The sequence below is a fragment of the Micropterus salmoides genome, unplaced genomic scaffold, assembly GCF_014851395.1.
Source record: "Micropterus salmoides isolate LMB-PRFRI ecotype aquatic unplaced genomic scaffold, ASM1485139v1 Ms_hic_scaffold_20, whole genome shotgun sequence".
In the NCBI taxonomy this organism is placed as follows: domain Eukaryota; kingdom Metazoa; phylum Chordata; class Actinopteri; order Centrarchiformes; family Centrarchidae; genus Micropterus; species Micropterus salmoides.
The window spans coordinates 17826217-17841322 of NW_024041151.1; the positions used below are offsets into that span (position 1 = coordinate 17826217).

Here is a 15106-nt window from a genome sequence, read left to right on the forward strand (position 1 = left end):
CGTACGAAATTACTCCACGCCTACAACATTTGTGTACATTTGTTCATTTAAATGTCTCCAATAAACTAACAGCAAGAAGTGCTGTGTGCAGACTGCAGAACAGATGCATGTGAATATCACTCACAGTAGTTCATTAGCTTCAGGAGACGTCGTTTGAAGTTTGCAGCTGCACAAAGGACGCAATGGATACAGATCCCAGCATCTTCTCTGATGAGCCCATGATGAAGAGAGGCTTTGACCAAAAGTGAGTCATTTCAGGTTAATATCAGTGTGACACACAAATGTACTCCAAAATTTACAACAGCAGTAATGTTTTAGATATGCTTTCAGCTTAGTGGTAAACTGATATTTACATGCTTATCAGGAAGATAACAATTAGTGAAATTTTGTTAAGAAAGTTAAGTGAATCATTTTCACAATAATTTCTGTGTTTCATTGGTCACAACACCAGTTAAGGACACGTTTCTGTATTTATTTCTACATTATTAACATTATTTTCAGTGATGGAATAACTTGGCTATTACAATTCAACAACAATCATCTATAATATACACCAGGGTTTTTTCCACAAATCACAAGTCCTTTCTGATACGTGCTTCTATCCTCTGATGGTTTGCACACTACTACTCAACATTTTAATCAGCAGATAATGAAACCACTAGCCGCTCCTCTAAAGTAAGTGCCCCTGCATCAGACACACTTTTATTTGCTGTATTGATCTCAGGAGTAAGATCCTCAGTGCTCAGCAACAACACACTTACAAAAACAAAGCTTGCAGGTAAATTATTTACAGCTGCACATAACTACAGTTACACCGGTGAACAGTCTGTCACAAATGAATCATGGATCCTTTTCAAAAATATATATGTTGGTCAAACAGTGGAGGAGATAGTTGAGGGTATGATAACATCTTTACCCGCCGCCCAGCTTCACTTATGGGGACAAGGTATTCAAGTTTCTGAATTTAAAAAAAAGTTCCTGTGATGGGAAAGAGCCAATAAAGCAACCATGAGAAAACCTAATAATGTCAGACAACAACAAAATAGGTCTCTTCACCTTAGGTGACTTCTTCCCCTCAGGCCTACATGAGTCTCTGGGTATGATTGATGCAAACAAGCTGATAAGCAAAGACCTGAGTGTACTGCAACATACTGAACCTTAAGAAACCTGCTAAGTCATGGATTGTGCAATTGTTTGGACACCACACAATGAACCCAACATGTAACATTTCTGAGGTCTTGTGCTCCAAAATTGTTGTCCTGGTCATGTGTCTTTAGACTTCAGTTGTGCTGTTGTGTTTCATCACAGGGTATTCGTCAACAGAAGTCTGACTCTGGAAGACATCAGATGCTATGGCTTTGACATGGACTACACGATGGCAAGTATGTCAAGAAGTCGCTCTGGTGTATTAGCTGTGGAATTTTCTTTTGAACTGCCTACACAAGAGTTACTGACTTTATGTTAATGGTTTTGCTGTGTGTGTGTGTTTGTAGTGTATAAGTCACCTGACTACGAGAGCCTGGGCTTTGAGCTGATAAGAGACAGAATGGTGTCTATTGGATACCCTCATGAGATTCTACGCTACACATATGACCCCTCCTTCCCCACACGGTTTGTTTTAAGTCTACCTCTGTAACCGAGGGTTCACGCAAAAATAAAGAATAACATCTGTTTATCAAATGTGCAACAGAAGAGGATATTTAAGAAAAATGTTTTGTTACAGGTTTATTTTCTTTTTTCCTCATTCTGAGAGAATACAATGTGGGAAAAGTTGTTTTTATATTGCATGGATGATGTGATCAATGACCCACATTTTTTCCAAAGACAGCAATTTGTCGTTGTTTTCAACTGGGATTCATAGACACATTCATTATTATGATTAAATGTTAGGTCTAACTTTCAAAAGTTTCTGACTTCATAAATCAAAGGATTCATCGAAAAAATTATATGCAGGTTCAGCAATAATTAAAATAATTGCTAGTCGCAACAGTTAGATAACATTGTTGCTTCCTTTATATGTTCTTCAACTCTCACTCCATGTCGTGTCTTGATAACCTTGTTCACGCCTCCTTTTCTTTTCTTTTCTTTTCTTTTCTTTTCATTTCCCACCCTCAGCGGTTTAGTGATCGACACCACATATGGGAACCTCCTGAAGGTGGATTCAAATGGGAATATTTTAGTCTGCAGTCATGGCTTCCGCTTCCTCAAAGGGTAAAATACAAATCCTCACAAAATACAGTGACACATACCCTGGTGGGGGGACGGGTAGAGCGGGTTGGCCGTTAGTCAGAAGGTCGGCGGTTCAATCCTGGCTCCCCCGGGCTGCATGTTGAAGTGTCCTTGGGCAAGACACTGAACCCCAAATTGCCCCTGGCCCCGTGTATGAATGTGTGTGAATGGTGAATGCAGATGTAGTGTAAAAGAGCTTTGAGTAGTCGAAAAGACTAGAAAGGCGCTTTACAAGTACGGAGCATTTACATTTACCCTGGTGAATTGCTGTTGTGATGATGGACATCTCTACATGTGAGCTCATGACAGACAAAAGAGACAAGGAAGAGAAACAGATGGACAAAGAAATTAACACAGCAAGTTTAATAATCAATAAAACCCATTGTAAAAACTTATAAGAAATTACAGAAGAGACACTTCTATACTTTTACTTAAGTACAATTGTTGATTTAGTTGTACTGTTACATCTAAATACACTGGTTATATATTTAAAGAACAAAATCAGAAGGGTTTTTTTCTAATTTAGTTTTCTGATGTTAAATATATTGAGTGGAATACATTCAAATACATTAAAAATAATTTGACTGTGAGTTTTAACATACAGGTTAAACTGAAATCCATCAAAGTACCATGGATCCAAAAGGAAAAGTCTTTTTTTTCAATACTTTTGCTGTGACTGATTGAGAGAAAATGTATAACTACCGTTTAAGTGAAAAGCTGACTCTCATATTTGTTACTCATAGTTATTTAATAATAAGGGAAACACAAACCACTAATAATGACTAACCATTCCGGTCAGCTGAGAAGAGCACGCTCAATGTGGCTTTACGCAGCAGCAGATAAAGCCAATTGCTTTCCATTTATTTTTTCTCTAATAGATTACCACAAAATGTCACATGGACTTTTTTTGTAGCCCTGAAATTCCGTGCACATTTGTTCACCACTTTGTGTCATCTCGTCAGTTAGCTTGTGCCTGTGCATCTGCAGTCTTGACCCATGTTATGTTTGTGTTCCACAGGCAGGAGATTCCCAACTACTACCCCAACAAGTTCATTCGCAGAGATGACACCGACCGTTTCTACATTCTTAACACTCTCTTCAATCTTTCAGGTATAAAATTGACCTTTGGAGAAAATGTTGAAATTAACATTTATATAAATCTTTTCTATGTAATTCTGTAATCTTTGCTACCCCAGGCTACGGAAGCCCTGAACGGCAAGTGAGAATTTTGTTTAAGTCTGATTGTTTTCTCTCCTGTGTTTACAACATAAGAAAAGGTAGATAAAAGGTTTGCCAGGACCTTTCTCTAAATTCCTTATAAAAAACTTTTTGTTAATATTTTTTTTTTCAGCTGATAAAAAAGATAACTTTTTTTTACCCACCTGTTTCATAGAGTAAATTGTTTTTCAAGGAACTTAGAAAGATGATCCTAGCAATGCCTTTTCCCACACTGGTTCTTAATTAATAAACACAGGAGAGAAAACTATATAGATCAGACTTACTTTTGTACCCGACCCATCATAATTACTTTTTTACTCTAACTAATTATATACTGTAAGTTTACATATGATATCAGCAACTTAAAAGTATTAGCCACCTGAACTGAATTCCCATGCACCCTGCAGAGACTTATGTCTACAGCTGCCTTGTGGACTTCTTCACCAGATGCAACAGATATACAAAGTGAGTTGACTCGCTCCTCCCCCTCTCAACCATGAATTATTATAAATCAACCAGTGAGTTATTTGTCAAACAACCTTCCCCACGTCTTCTCTGCTGTTTAATTTCTTCCAGCCTTCCAAAAGGTTACCAGTACGGCGATTTGTTAATGTCCTTTAGAAGCATGTTTCAGGATGTTCGAGATGCAATGGACTTCATTCACGATACGGTGAATTAACAGATCAAAAGATAGAATTGTGTGCCATTGTTGTTTGAAATCATGCTTTGTCCCTATTGTATAGCAACTGTTATACTGTGTGTGCTTTGTAGGGAATTCTGAAAGAACGAACTATCAGGAATTTGGAGAAATACGTTGTCCGAGAAGTGAGTAAACTGACAGGATTATGTGTTATAGCTTTTTATTTTGACCAAAAAACAACAACAACAACACAAAACAGTTGAAATATGAAACAAATGAACATGTTCTTTACAGCCAAATCTCCCGGTACTCTTGACCCGGATTAAAGAGGTAGCCAAGGTCTTCCTCGCCACCAACAGTGACTACAGCTACACTAATGTGAGCTTCTGAACATAGTGTTCAAATTATACGAAAACAAAGTGGAGACCTTAAAAATTACCAACAAACGTGTTTTTTTCTCCATTTTCATCAAGGCCATTATGAAATACCTGCTGGAAAGTAATGCTAAGGTAAGACAAATTTAACTTTGGTTTGGTTATTCAGAAAATGTCAATTTAATGGGATCAGGTGAATTTAGCATTTCTTCTTTCATTCTAGCCTGGAAGTCCAAAAAAGCCCTGGCAATCCTTCTTCGACCTCGTCGTTGTGGACACCAGAAAGCCACTGTTCTTTGCAGGGGGGACTGTCCTGAGACAAGTGGACACGGTTTGAAAAATTCTCTCATACTGAAAATGTACATGTTAATGTTTGAACTGCAGCAGGTTTCAGTAATATTTTGCATTTTGGACACAGGACACAGGAAAGCTTCGGATTGGGACTTACACAGGCGACCTCCACCATGGAACTGTTTACTCCGGAGGTTAGTCACATGACATTAATGGAAGTAATAAATAAGAACACAAAATGGATTTTAGAGGTGTAGAATCTGTGACATGTCTCATTGCTTAGACTTTAATTAAGCCAAGTAGAGATGGATTTCTCTTTCTGTTGTGGCTGTGTACACTGGAGAGTTTAAACTGTAGAAATTTGGGTGACAATGGTTTAGCAACTCCAACAGTGAGTGGAAAAGGAGAATATTTAGCCATCTACAGTTACTCACTAGGCGATTATTGATATGTCCTACTTTGACCTTTGGGTATGTAATTTTCCTGCTCAGAAAGTCAGTGGCTGTCTGGTCAGACAATAGTGGAAATAACTGGGATTTGACTCCTGCAAGCTTATTATTTGGAGTTAGTTGTACTTTGGGTGAATATTTTGGGCTGTAAATTGAGTCTATAGATAGGATGGATAAATAAATGTATATGTCTGGAAACAATAAAATGCTGCAATAATTAGAATTTTATTAACAACTGAGTGTTTAATTATACAATTTAATCACTACTGAGCACTGTGATTAATTTTGTGTAATGTAATTTTATTTTTCCAGTTCCACACTCCATGTTTTATGTGTTTTATTTGTTTTTGTTTTCTGTTTTTCCCCCTCATTTGATTGTATTTTGGGTATTTTATTTTATTTTATTCACTGTTTACTGGATTTTATTGAATTGTTGTGCAGATTTGTTTAAAAAATTTTTTTTTGCTTTTAACCTTGTTTAGATTTCTTATTTGCTTTTTTTGGCCTATCTAGAATCTTTACATCCCAAAATTCCCAAATAAATTTGAGCAACTTCACCATATGTTTTTTGGACACTTAAATTTTTGGTCTGAATTTGTAAACTCAAAAAAGAAAGTGCACATTTTTGAATAACCTGGAAATGTCAAAGTGGAATTCAAACAAATTCTGTGTTTAATATTAATCATTCAGTAATGGTTACATTTCACAATTAGGTATTAGCTATTTCAGTTTTAAAATTCTATTATGACATATCTTTGCTTCCATATAAATGTATTTTATGTGTGCTTGAATGCATTTGCATATTGTAATAATTGAATTCCTTCTCCATGTCAGTTTATGTAATATTCTAAATAAAATTCTGGTTGCAGGATCGTCGGACATTGTCAGTGATCTGTTGGATGTCAAAGGGAAGGACATCCTATATGTTGGCGACCACATCTTTGGCGACATCCTCAAATCTAAGAAACGTCAGGGCTGGAAGACTTTTATGGTCATCCCGGAGCTCACCAAGGAGCTGCAAGTGTGGCAGGAGAAGAAATGTATGACCAAGTAGACAACATCACGCTGTTGTATAATTATCATTTTGATGGTTTTCAAAGTCTAGATGACTTTCTTGGTTTTGCAGATCTGTTTGAGGAGCTGAAACGTCTCGACATCTTCTTAGCTGAGCTTCACAAGTGAGTTTGTGTCCATCTTTACTTGTTGCATAATTAACACTTATTGGATGTTTATAAAGTTTATAAACAGTAAGGTTCATTAGGTCACGTGGAATTGGGAAATACATTATGATTTATGATTTATGATTTGTACCCTTAGAATTAATTGTCTAATAATCAATACCAGTATTAGTAAAGACAATAAAGTTTAATCTGTGTGATGTACAAATCATTATCTGCTGGAGTGCATGTAACAAGCAAATTGTTATGGAAAACAACAAACAAAAAGTCATGTGTATTATGTGTTAATTATTTCTGCTGCAACAACTGATATTTATCAAACTCTTTAATACATTTTGGTAACATTGCTGCCATGACATCAACATTTTATTGTCCGCTTTCTACAAGAACTATGACATAGTTACATGAAGTGATGCAGTAGCTGATAATTGTTTCCTGTGTTTGTCATCTGAAGGAATCTGGACAGCAGCAGTGAAGACATCAGTGCCATTCACACAAGAATGAAGGTGAGCGTCTCATATCAAAAGATAACTTTTTCAGGCAGTTGTACACAGGGGGATCTGGAAATTAAGTAAAGAAGTTGCTGTTTTAACTACATTAGAAGATGTTACATTATCTTATCTATACATTAAGATGTTTTTCTCTTGTTGCCGTAATCCCAAGAACTTGACAGCTTCGCTGTCATCTACATTACAGTTACTCATTTAGCTGATGCTTTTATCCAAAGCAAATTACTAGAAATAATTAGGGGTTAAGTGCCTTGCTCAGGGACACATCGGTCGCAGTAGGAATTGAAACCCAATCTCTCACACCATAAGAATGTGGCTTATCCACTGTTCTATTGCGTCATACATGAAATAATGGGACCTTTATTGCTGACTTTGTACACTGCACCAGAATAATCATTTGAAAAACATTGTTAGTGAAAAGTGCGTAGGTTTAAAATCTCTTTAAAACCAAACAATCCCGCACACTGTCCATGTATTATAAAGTATAAAATATATTATTATTACAGGTTTTCTCACTCGCTTTGGTACATTTATTCATTTAGCTGACGCTTTTATCCTTTGTCCTTTTGTCGTTGTTTACGAACAAGATAGTCAAAATGTTTATGTAATTTGTTGACAGACCATGTCATTGTGATGCAGAAAAGAAAACGAAAGGACTGTTTTACAGCACTGCATAGCACAACGAAAGAAATTACAAAATTAGAAATGTAAACATGTGAAACACTCCTAAAGCTAGAAAATATGATGTTGTGATTTGTTGTTGTCTATTCTTATTTTGTTTATGCACCACGGTCTGTATGAGACAGCATTTCGTTCAGCTGTATATTTTAATGCGAAGAATGACAATAAAATTTGACTTTAACTTTGATTTTGACAACTTATTCAGCCTTTTGCATGTAGTGACTTATGTAATGAACTTGTGCCTAGATATTTTGGGGGGTAAGACTATTCAACAGAGAACCGGTACAATACATTGTGATCAGCAGGACATAAGACAATTGTACATAGTCATTGCATTAATGAGAAATTGTTTTTAAGATGCGCACAAGTGATTGGCGACCTGTCCAGGGTGTACCCTGCCTTTCGCCCGATGTCAGCTGGGACTGGCTCCAGCCCCCTGCGACCCTGTATGCAGGATAAGCAGTTGACGATGGATGGATGTGCACAAGTGAATAGATAATGTGGGGGTTGAACATGCAGTTTTGAGAATTTCAAATCTGAACTGAGAAATGTACTAAAGCGACTGAGAAAAACTGTATTATTATTAGCGAGTGAGTTTAAGTGATGGACAGTGTGCAGGATCCTTTTCTTTACTTTTCAAGACCAGAATCAAAATAAAAACACTTGAATGCATTGTTGCAACAGAAACCAAAAAAACAGGGTAACTCCTATTTAGCCAAGCAGTTGTTTTTCAGGTGTTTTCATGATTTATTACACTCTGTCCAGTTTTATTTTTATTTTTTGCTGATGCGGTTGTTGTTGTTTATGTTTGCAGCTCGTTACCCACAGAATGGACATGTCCTATGGCCAGATGGGCAGCCTTCTGCGCAGCGGCTCCAGACAGACACTGTTTGCCAGCCAGCTGATGCGTTATGCAGATCTATATTCCTCCACCTGCCTCAATCTGTTGCACTACCCTTTCAATTACCTTTTCATGGCTCCCCCAGTCCTGGTCAGTCCTCTCCCTCGCCCATACATACACCTGCACCTTTTATTAGCCATTCCTCATCTCACTCATCAACTCTTTCAGATGCCCCACGAAGCTCAACACTCATCTGACTTGGCTTCATCAGAGGTCACCTATGCCAACCATACTGTCAAGAAGAACTAAGGTTATTATTGTTATGCTGCAGTGTTCAAATTGATCTCCACTGAATTATGTGAGTAGTTTATCAACATTTCTCTGTCTTGTAGTGCTGAAGACAGCTGACTGAGATGTTTCAGAAGACTTCTAATGCATGGACACTTTCTCACTGATGAGGGTGATAAAGGGTTTGTTGCAGCCATGACATGCCTCTTTTACCTTTTTCTCCACCTAATGGACATGAATTGCTATGCCATACAACATTTACAAATTAAACCCTAAATAAATGATGCTGACAGTGTAGGAATCAAAGCAAAAACAGACTGAGGGTTACTGTATATATGAGTGTCTTTAATATGTTGTTACACATCAGTGCATATGCACATTTAATCTCAGGTTTGTGTAATGTTTTTTAAGAAGTAACTTTATTTGTTTATGAAACTTCTGTTGCATCATTTTAATAAATCAGTCATATTCTTTGTTTTCATTTAAGTACAAAAACTTTAATGTCTTTATGGCATATACAGAATCATTTTACATTGTGTTAGCGGCTTTTCAGACTCACACAGAGTCACAGAGTTGCGGGGACTGTTTGAATAAAAACTGTTCACAGTGAAGTCTGTGGATTTTTCCCGCGTAAGCAGGACACTGTTTCTGGAAAGACATGTTACTGTTGAGTATCCAAGGTGGGTTAAAATCAAGGGCAAATGGACCTTTGGGCTGAAAATACTCAAAGACGCATGAAAGAGGAAAAATGTCTAAAAGTATCTTTAACCAAGTCCAGTTGTCCTTGATTTTAACCCACCTTGGATAACTACGACCTGGATGACTGAGAATTGTCACAGACATGTTACTGTTTCAAATGTAATTTGTTTGTGCTGTGCGAACCCCAAAAATGAATTCTTCTGTATCATCAGGTGGAGGCAGAAAGCTCAGGTACCGATTATGTAAAACCTGGGTGAGTACAGTTACTAGATGTTACTAGAAGCAATATAGTTAATGTTTGTGTTTTTGTCATTTGGCTTTTGTACTACATCTGTTGTCCACTGGATGGCAGTGAATCACCTCTGCTACAGACCTGAACATCGATCTGTGTGTGGTCAAATGGAAATAGATTACTTTTTATTCAGCGCAAACAAGTTAAAACTGTTTTAACTGGCAGAACAATGATCTATCTTGATTTGTCTTACAACATGAATCGTGTGTTAGTAATAAAAATAAAACATGTGTTCTAAACCCTCAACAGTGAATGCAGCAGCTCATCTACTGGCAGATTAAACTGATTGTATATCCCTTAATAAAACTAATGCATGTTAATATCAGGAGCCCTCAAGAGCCCACAGCATCTTCACTCATTAACAAAACCATTAAAATAATCAAAATGTATTATGTGTACTGCTATTAATCACATGCACTCACATGTACTCACACCTGTTTGGTACTATACACAGACTCCTTATCTCTGAGTTGTTCTCTCTTCCTCTTGGTTCTGACAATCCTGCTCCCATGAGAGCTGAACTTTTATCAAAAGAGAGCTCAGAGGAATTTGTTGTCTGGCACTCACACACACACACACACACACACACACACACACACACACACACACACACACACACACACACACACACACACACACACACACAGTGTCTCTCTCTTTGTTCCTAACTGTAAGATATCAGTAGTGACATGTGACCATGTACAATAGGAAATGATCCAGTGTTCTTGCAGGGTTGAAGTGTCCAGAACATCACAGTTTTCCTGCTGTGCTCCTGAGCTTGGTTATGGAGAATCTACCCCACATTTCACTCTGCAGGAAAACTCCCATCTTTATGGTAAATCATTCACTGCTCATGTGGTATCTGTCCATCTATTGGATTGGCATATGATGAAGCCTCCACTGTCAGGAAACATCAAACAACAACAACAAAAGCACAATGTTATCAGGAAGATCCAGTGCAGACTTTGACTTATTGTGAGGATCTACCGGTAGTCTTAACTTTATTATGGGTGAAGCTCTTTGGATTTGAGGACACTTAAGACTTCCTGCTGCATTGTTTTGGTCTTTCAAATTAAACACAACAGGCAAGTCCAAATTATGAAACACCTGCTGCATTTGTTAGTACCTCCTCCTTGCAAACACACACACAAACCTGTTTCCCAGATGATTTAATTTCCTGTATCAGGGCTATTTCAGTTTATTTGGATTTCCCTTGTCATTGTCTGCTTGTCACCTGGATTTATTGTTGTTCCTTTTCTTCTTTATTCAGTGTTTGTCATGTTTTATCTTCTCACTTGCACAAAATGCTCAGCTTTCATCTCTCCTACCAGCTACTCTGTTTTTAATCCACTAAGTTTTGTCACTGCACACACAAACTAACCTTAAGAATCTTACTTTGAGGCAATGTTCTTTATTTAAACTTTCATTTTATGATTTACAAGTCATTGTTATCAGGGAATTATGGACAATGAATGGTTATGTCAAAGTCAGTAGTCCCCAAAATGTAGCCAGCTTTGATTGTGCACACTTTGGATGGCATTAAGCTGCCATTCTGCAGCAGACCTGAATTTAAAGCTGAATGAGCAGCCTGACACCAGACTAACTGCTACTTAGATGTGTCAAGATAGGTATGAAATCTGTGCTGAAGCTTTGTGTCTTAATTTATCTAAGAAGTAACAATTTAAGAAACTAAATTGTTGCAACTTTAAATGACATAAAATATATGATAGCCCTGCTGGTAATATTTAGTCTGCAAACAAGTCTAGCTTCTGGCCCAGAGTGTAGTAAATAGGGCTTAAAAATCTTTAATCCTTACTGAAAAGAAAAACACAAAACAAACACACACAGTTTTTTTTGCCTTTATGTCTTTCCCTCTGATGGGAAGACATAGTTGCAATGGACTTTTGGTCACACAGTTATCCTGACAAACACTCACATGCATACCTTTTCCTTACTCTCTGCCCCCTTCCCTTTCCTGTCCTTGAGACAATATACTGCACTGTGATATATGAGCTATACAGCGTACCTGTACTGCAGAGGTGTGAAAAGTATCAGTTTCTCTGTTGTTTAGAGTGTCACCCACACATCACTCTGCATGAACTATCTGATTGCATTTAAATAATACAGCACTTGATCACACCTTAAATAATGATGTTATCATGGTGGAGGAAGAGGAGGCTGTTTGCAGTGCTGAGGAATCCTCTGAATACCATATTTATTTCATTATTTCACAAGACACGAGAACATTTGTGCAAAAGACATTATAGTGATCCTGTAATGTGTAAATATTAACTCACCTCTGCCTGGAAAATATAAATCAGTTATTGGTGGCAGTCTGTGTTTGTACAGATTCATATATTATTAAAATATAAACACAATTACCATTTTATGTCGTGGCTTTTTATTTAAATTGTGTGCTACTCAACTTTAAAAGCTATTGTTTTTCACAGAAGGCACCAAACATTCAGCTTGTGATTTTCCCATTAAATTTCATAGTTTCTTTAAATAAAAATGACCTTTTTCCACTATGACAGTATGTTCTGTATCTGCCACACTGAGTGAAAAATTTAAACCTAAGACATCTGTTTTTTAGCTGTGCCATTACATCAAATGAACATATTCTAGGTTTATGAAACTTTGCTACACATTTTGCCTAAGTATTTGGTGTCTTTGGAAGCACTGTAACTTCCTCTATAACTGAAAATGAAGTCTTGTGTGTTTCAACAAAGCTGCACATTTATGAGTTTACAGTAGTTAATAAATGTATAATGACTTGCTTTTGAGAGGACTATAAATGAGTGACATCAGTTTGTTACTGTATCAAATATGATGCGTTAACATTAAAGATGCACTCTAACTTATTCACATTGTAATGATATATTTTTTCATCTTTTTCTGCACAACCTTAAAAGCAAGCAGGCTGTTTCTGGGCCTGAGATTTCAATGTTTTAATGTAATAATAAGGTGTATGAAGATTTTTATGGAGGAATCAGGTACTTGATTATTTGTGTGTTTAGTTCACTGTTTTCAAATGATTTAATAGAAGAGTCAGTCAGGCATAAAGGTAGCAGATTGGATATTTCAAGTCTATATTAAATTTTTACCTGTGCTAGCCAATCAATTGATTTCTTTTAAACATCAAATTCTCCTTTTTTAATTTGTCAAGTTTCATCTTTATAAGAGAGAACGTAAAAAATAACAGTGGTTTCTTTGATCAGAAACATTTCATAAACCACAATAAATGATTAAAAACAAATATTAATTTAATAACAGTTTATTCCATGATAACAGTTCATCTTTTATTTCCAACACATTCTCTAACAGTAAGTTTCATTCATGTTATATTAAGGCTTCATTAATACAGTGTCATGAAAACACACAGCAGGCCCACAGACACATTACAAAAGGGAAACCCCCACAAAACATTTGTTTTATGCGCAGCAGTGTGAGTATGTTGTGTGTTATGAAATGCAGATGTCCTTATCACATTAGCTTGTATTCTCTGTAGTTTCATCTGCACATGAAAATCAGATAAAGAAAAATCACCGCTGACATGTTGGGTTTCATTGCAGGATACTTGCTGCTCTATGCAGTCAGATAACTGCAGAAGCACCACCGTCCCCCATTCCGCACATTCCAGGATTTCCCAGCAAGCATTGCAAGCAAGCCTAAACAAGTCACGTTCTTTACCCAGGGAGCATTTCACACAGCCGAGTGACTGAGGTCTACTTTTGCCTTCCCTTTAGTGTGCAGTCACATAAATGCATACTTTTTCTAAAAATCAAAAACATTTTTTTAAAGCCACACAGAAATGATGCGACTTGGCTTTAATACAGTCACCATGATCATTCTTTCACCTGAAACACTGTGCTGCAGCAGGGTAATCTGTGCCCTAAAAAAATATTTCCTTTCTGCTTTTAATAATTACTTGTGTCCTTCTGCAGCTTGTAACAGCAGCTGGACTGTGGTTAAACATTTCCACCCAGAGAGGTCTGCTAACAGTCATCAAAACAAACAAACCTCTTCACTCTCTTACTCAAAGGTTGGAACATGAGGCGCGCACACACAGGAGCAGTGACACCTAATCTCAACACAGAAAGAAAGGAAGAAAGACACTGAAGAGAAGGCAAAATGTGAGGGGGGAGAGAGGGCCTTGCTCCCTACATTCCTCCCAAACGTCCCCTCCCCCAATCGACCTGCTGCTACCACTGAGGATGCTCAAAAACACAACCCCCCCCCCCCCCCATCTGCCTATTTTACCATCAGCAACACCAACACAACAACATATAGGTAAAGAAGACACTGGAGTCTAAACTCCATTGAAAAAACTATGGATTCAACAGAGAACCCAAATACCATAAAATCTAGAAAACATGAAAATCCAGTTCAGATAATGAACAGTTTTCAGATATTAGAATGCGTCTGAAATACATTTTTGTCTACTGTTTCTGAGTTTATTTTAAGTTTTTCTTCACCTATTGATATTTGTGGTGTTCACTGTTTTTACAGTTCACTTTAAATTATTGTTGGTATAAATATTAAAAAAAGGTCGGTTAATGATGATCCAATAAATGTACTGAGCACACAAAAATCTATGTTATAGTTTTGAAAGAAAAGCATTATGTAATTTGTTTTCTTCCTTTAAAATGCCTTCTTTCTAAATGCAGTCCAACTGTATGTACCATACTATATATTTAGGTCATGTGTCAGCCTACAAATGTGTGTAAACGCTCTTCTGTAAATACAGTTGTGGGCTTTGCTCTACACCACCACCTGTTATCAGTCATCAGCTCCACATATACACAAACCCGTTTGAAACGAGCCCTTTAGCACCAGTTTAGTGTGAGCTGGGGCCAAATGCTATGACAATACTATTGCACTGCTAGAATGGATGGTACAGTAGTGCAACATTGTCAAAGCAGCTGACCTCAGCATGTGTCAGCACGTGGACATGGGGACAGCCATTCTTCACTGCCAAACTCGAATTACATTTAAAAAAGCAACAATGCTGTTTGTGTGGATCAACTGTTGGCTGTAAAAAAATAAAATAAAATAAAAGGCAGGTTTTGAAATCCAAATTTTTGCCGAAATTTGAATTTAGCTGATTTCTTTGGTTTGAGTGATAATGGCTGTTGAGTGTGGGCAAAATCTTTTTATCTAAAGTTCAGATATTTGACATATTCAACATCCTTACTACTACAAAATAAAGCACAATAACGGAAGAGAAATTCTTTGTTTTCTTACATTATGATACTGGTATGTCAAGACATAGTTGCTCACAAACACACACCCACAATCACCTTAAAGACAGCCTCATAGCTCCATGTGCAGGTTAAGAGTTAAGGCAGTAAAGGGAGGTTTGGGCCTCTGTTTCATCAGCCAATGCCCTTTTAATATTGCACTGCTCATCTCAATGT

At 37.1% G+C, this 15106-nt stretch overlaps 1 protein-coding gene across 1 annotated transcript; it reads left to right on the forward strand.

Moving 5' to 3' along the window:
* The first annotated feature begins 42 nt into the window (after positions 1-42).
* Positions 43-10078, forward strand: nt5c2l1 (5'-nucleotidase, cytosolic II, like 1). Its single transcript, XM_038733726.1, has 18 exons — positions 43-244; positions 1309-1382; positions 1494-1611; positions 2116-2211; positions 3248-3339; positions 3855-3912; positions 4024-4117; positions 4219-4272; positions 4382-4465; positions 4561-4596; positions 4685-4792; positions 4880-4946; positions 6071-6241; positions 6328-6379; positions 6834-6885; positions 8384-8560; positions 8639-8720; positions 8803-10078. Exons 1-17 carry the CDS (start codon positions 183-185, stop codon positions 8717-8719), a joined length of 1476 nt encoding a protein of 491 aa, XP_038589654.1. The 5' UTR covers positions 43-182; the 3' UTR covers position 8720; positions 8803-10078.
* The last annotated feature ends 5028 nt before the right edge of the window (positions 10079-15106 follow it).

What these genes read in the sequence shown, in the direction of transcription:
- nt5c2l1 (XM_038733726.1), top strand. Translation starts at nt 183, where the DNA reads ATGGATACAGATCCCAGCATCTTCTCTGATGAGCCCATGATGAAGAGA. An exon ending in AAGAGAGGCTTTGACCAAAA is followed by an intron (nt 245 to 1,308) that starts GTGAGTCATTTC and finishes GTTTCATCACAG; the next exon opens with GGTATTCGTCAACAGAAGTC. An exon ending in CACTCTCTTCAATCTTTCAG is followed by an intron (nt 3,340 to 3,854) that starts GTATAAAATTGA and finishes TGCACCCTGCAG; the next exon opens with AGACTTATGTCTACAGCTGC.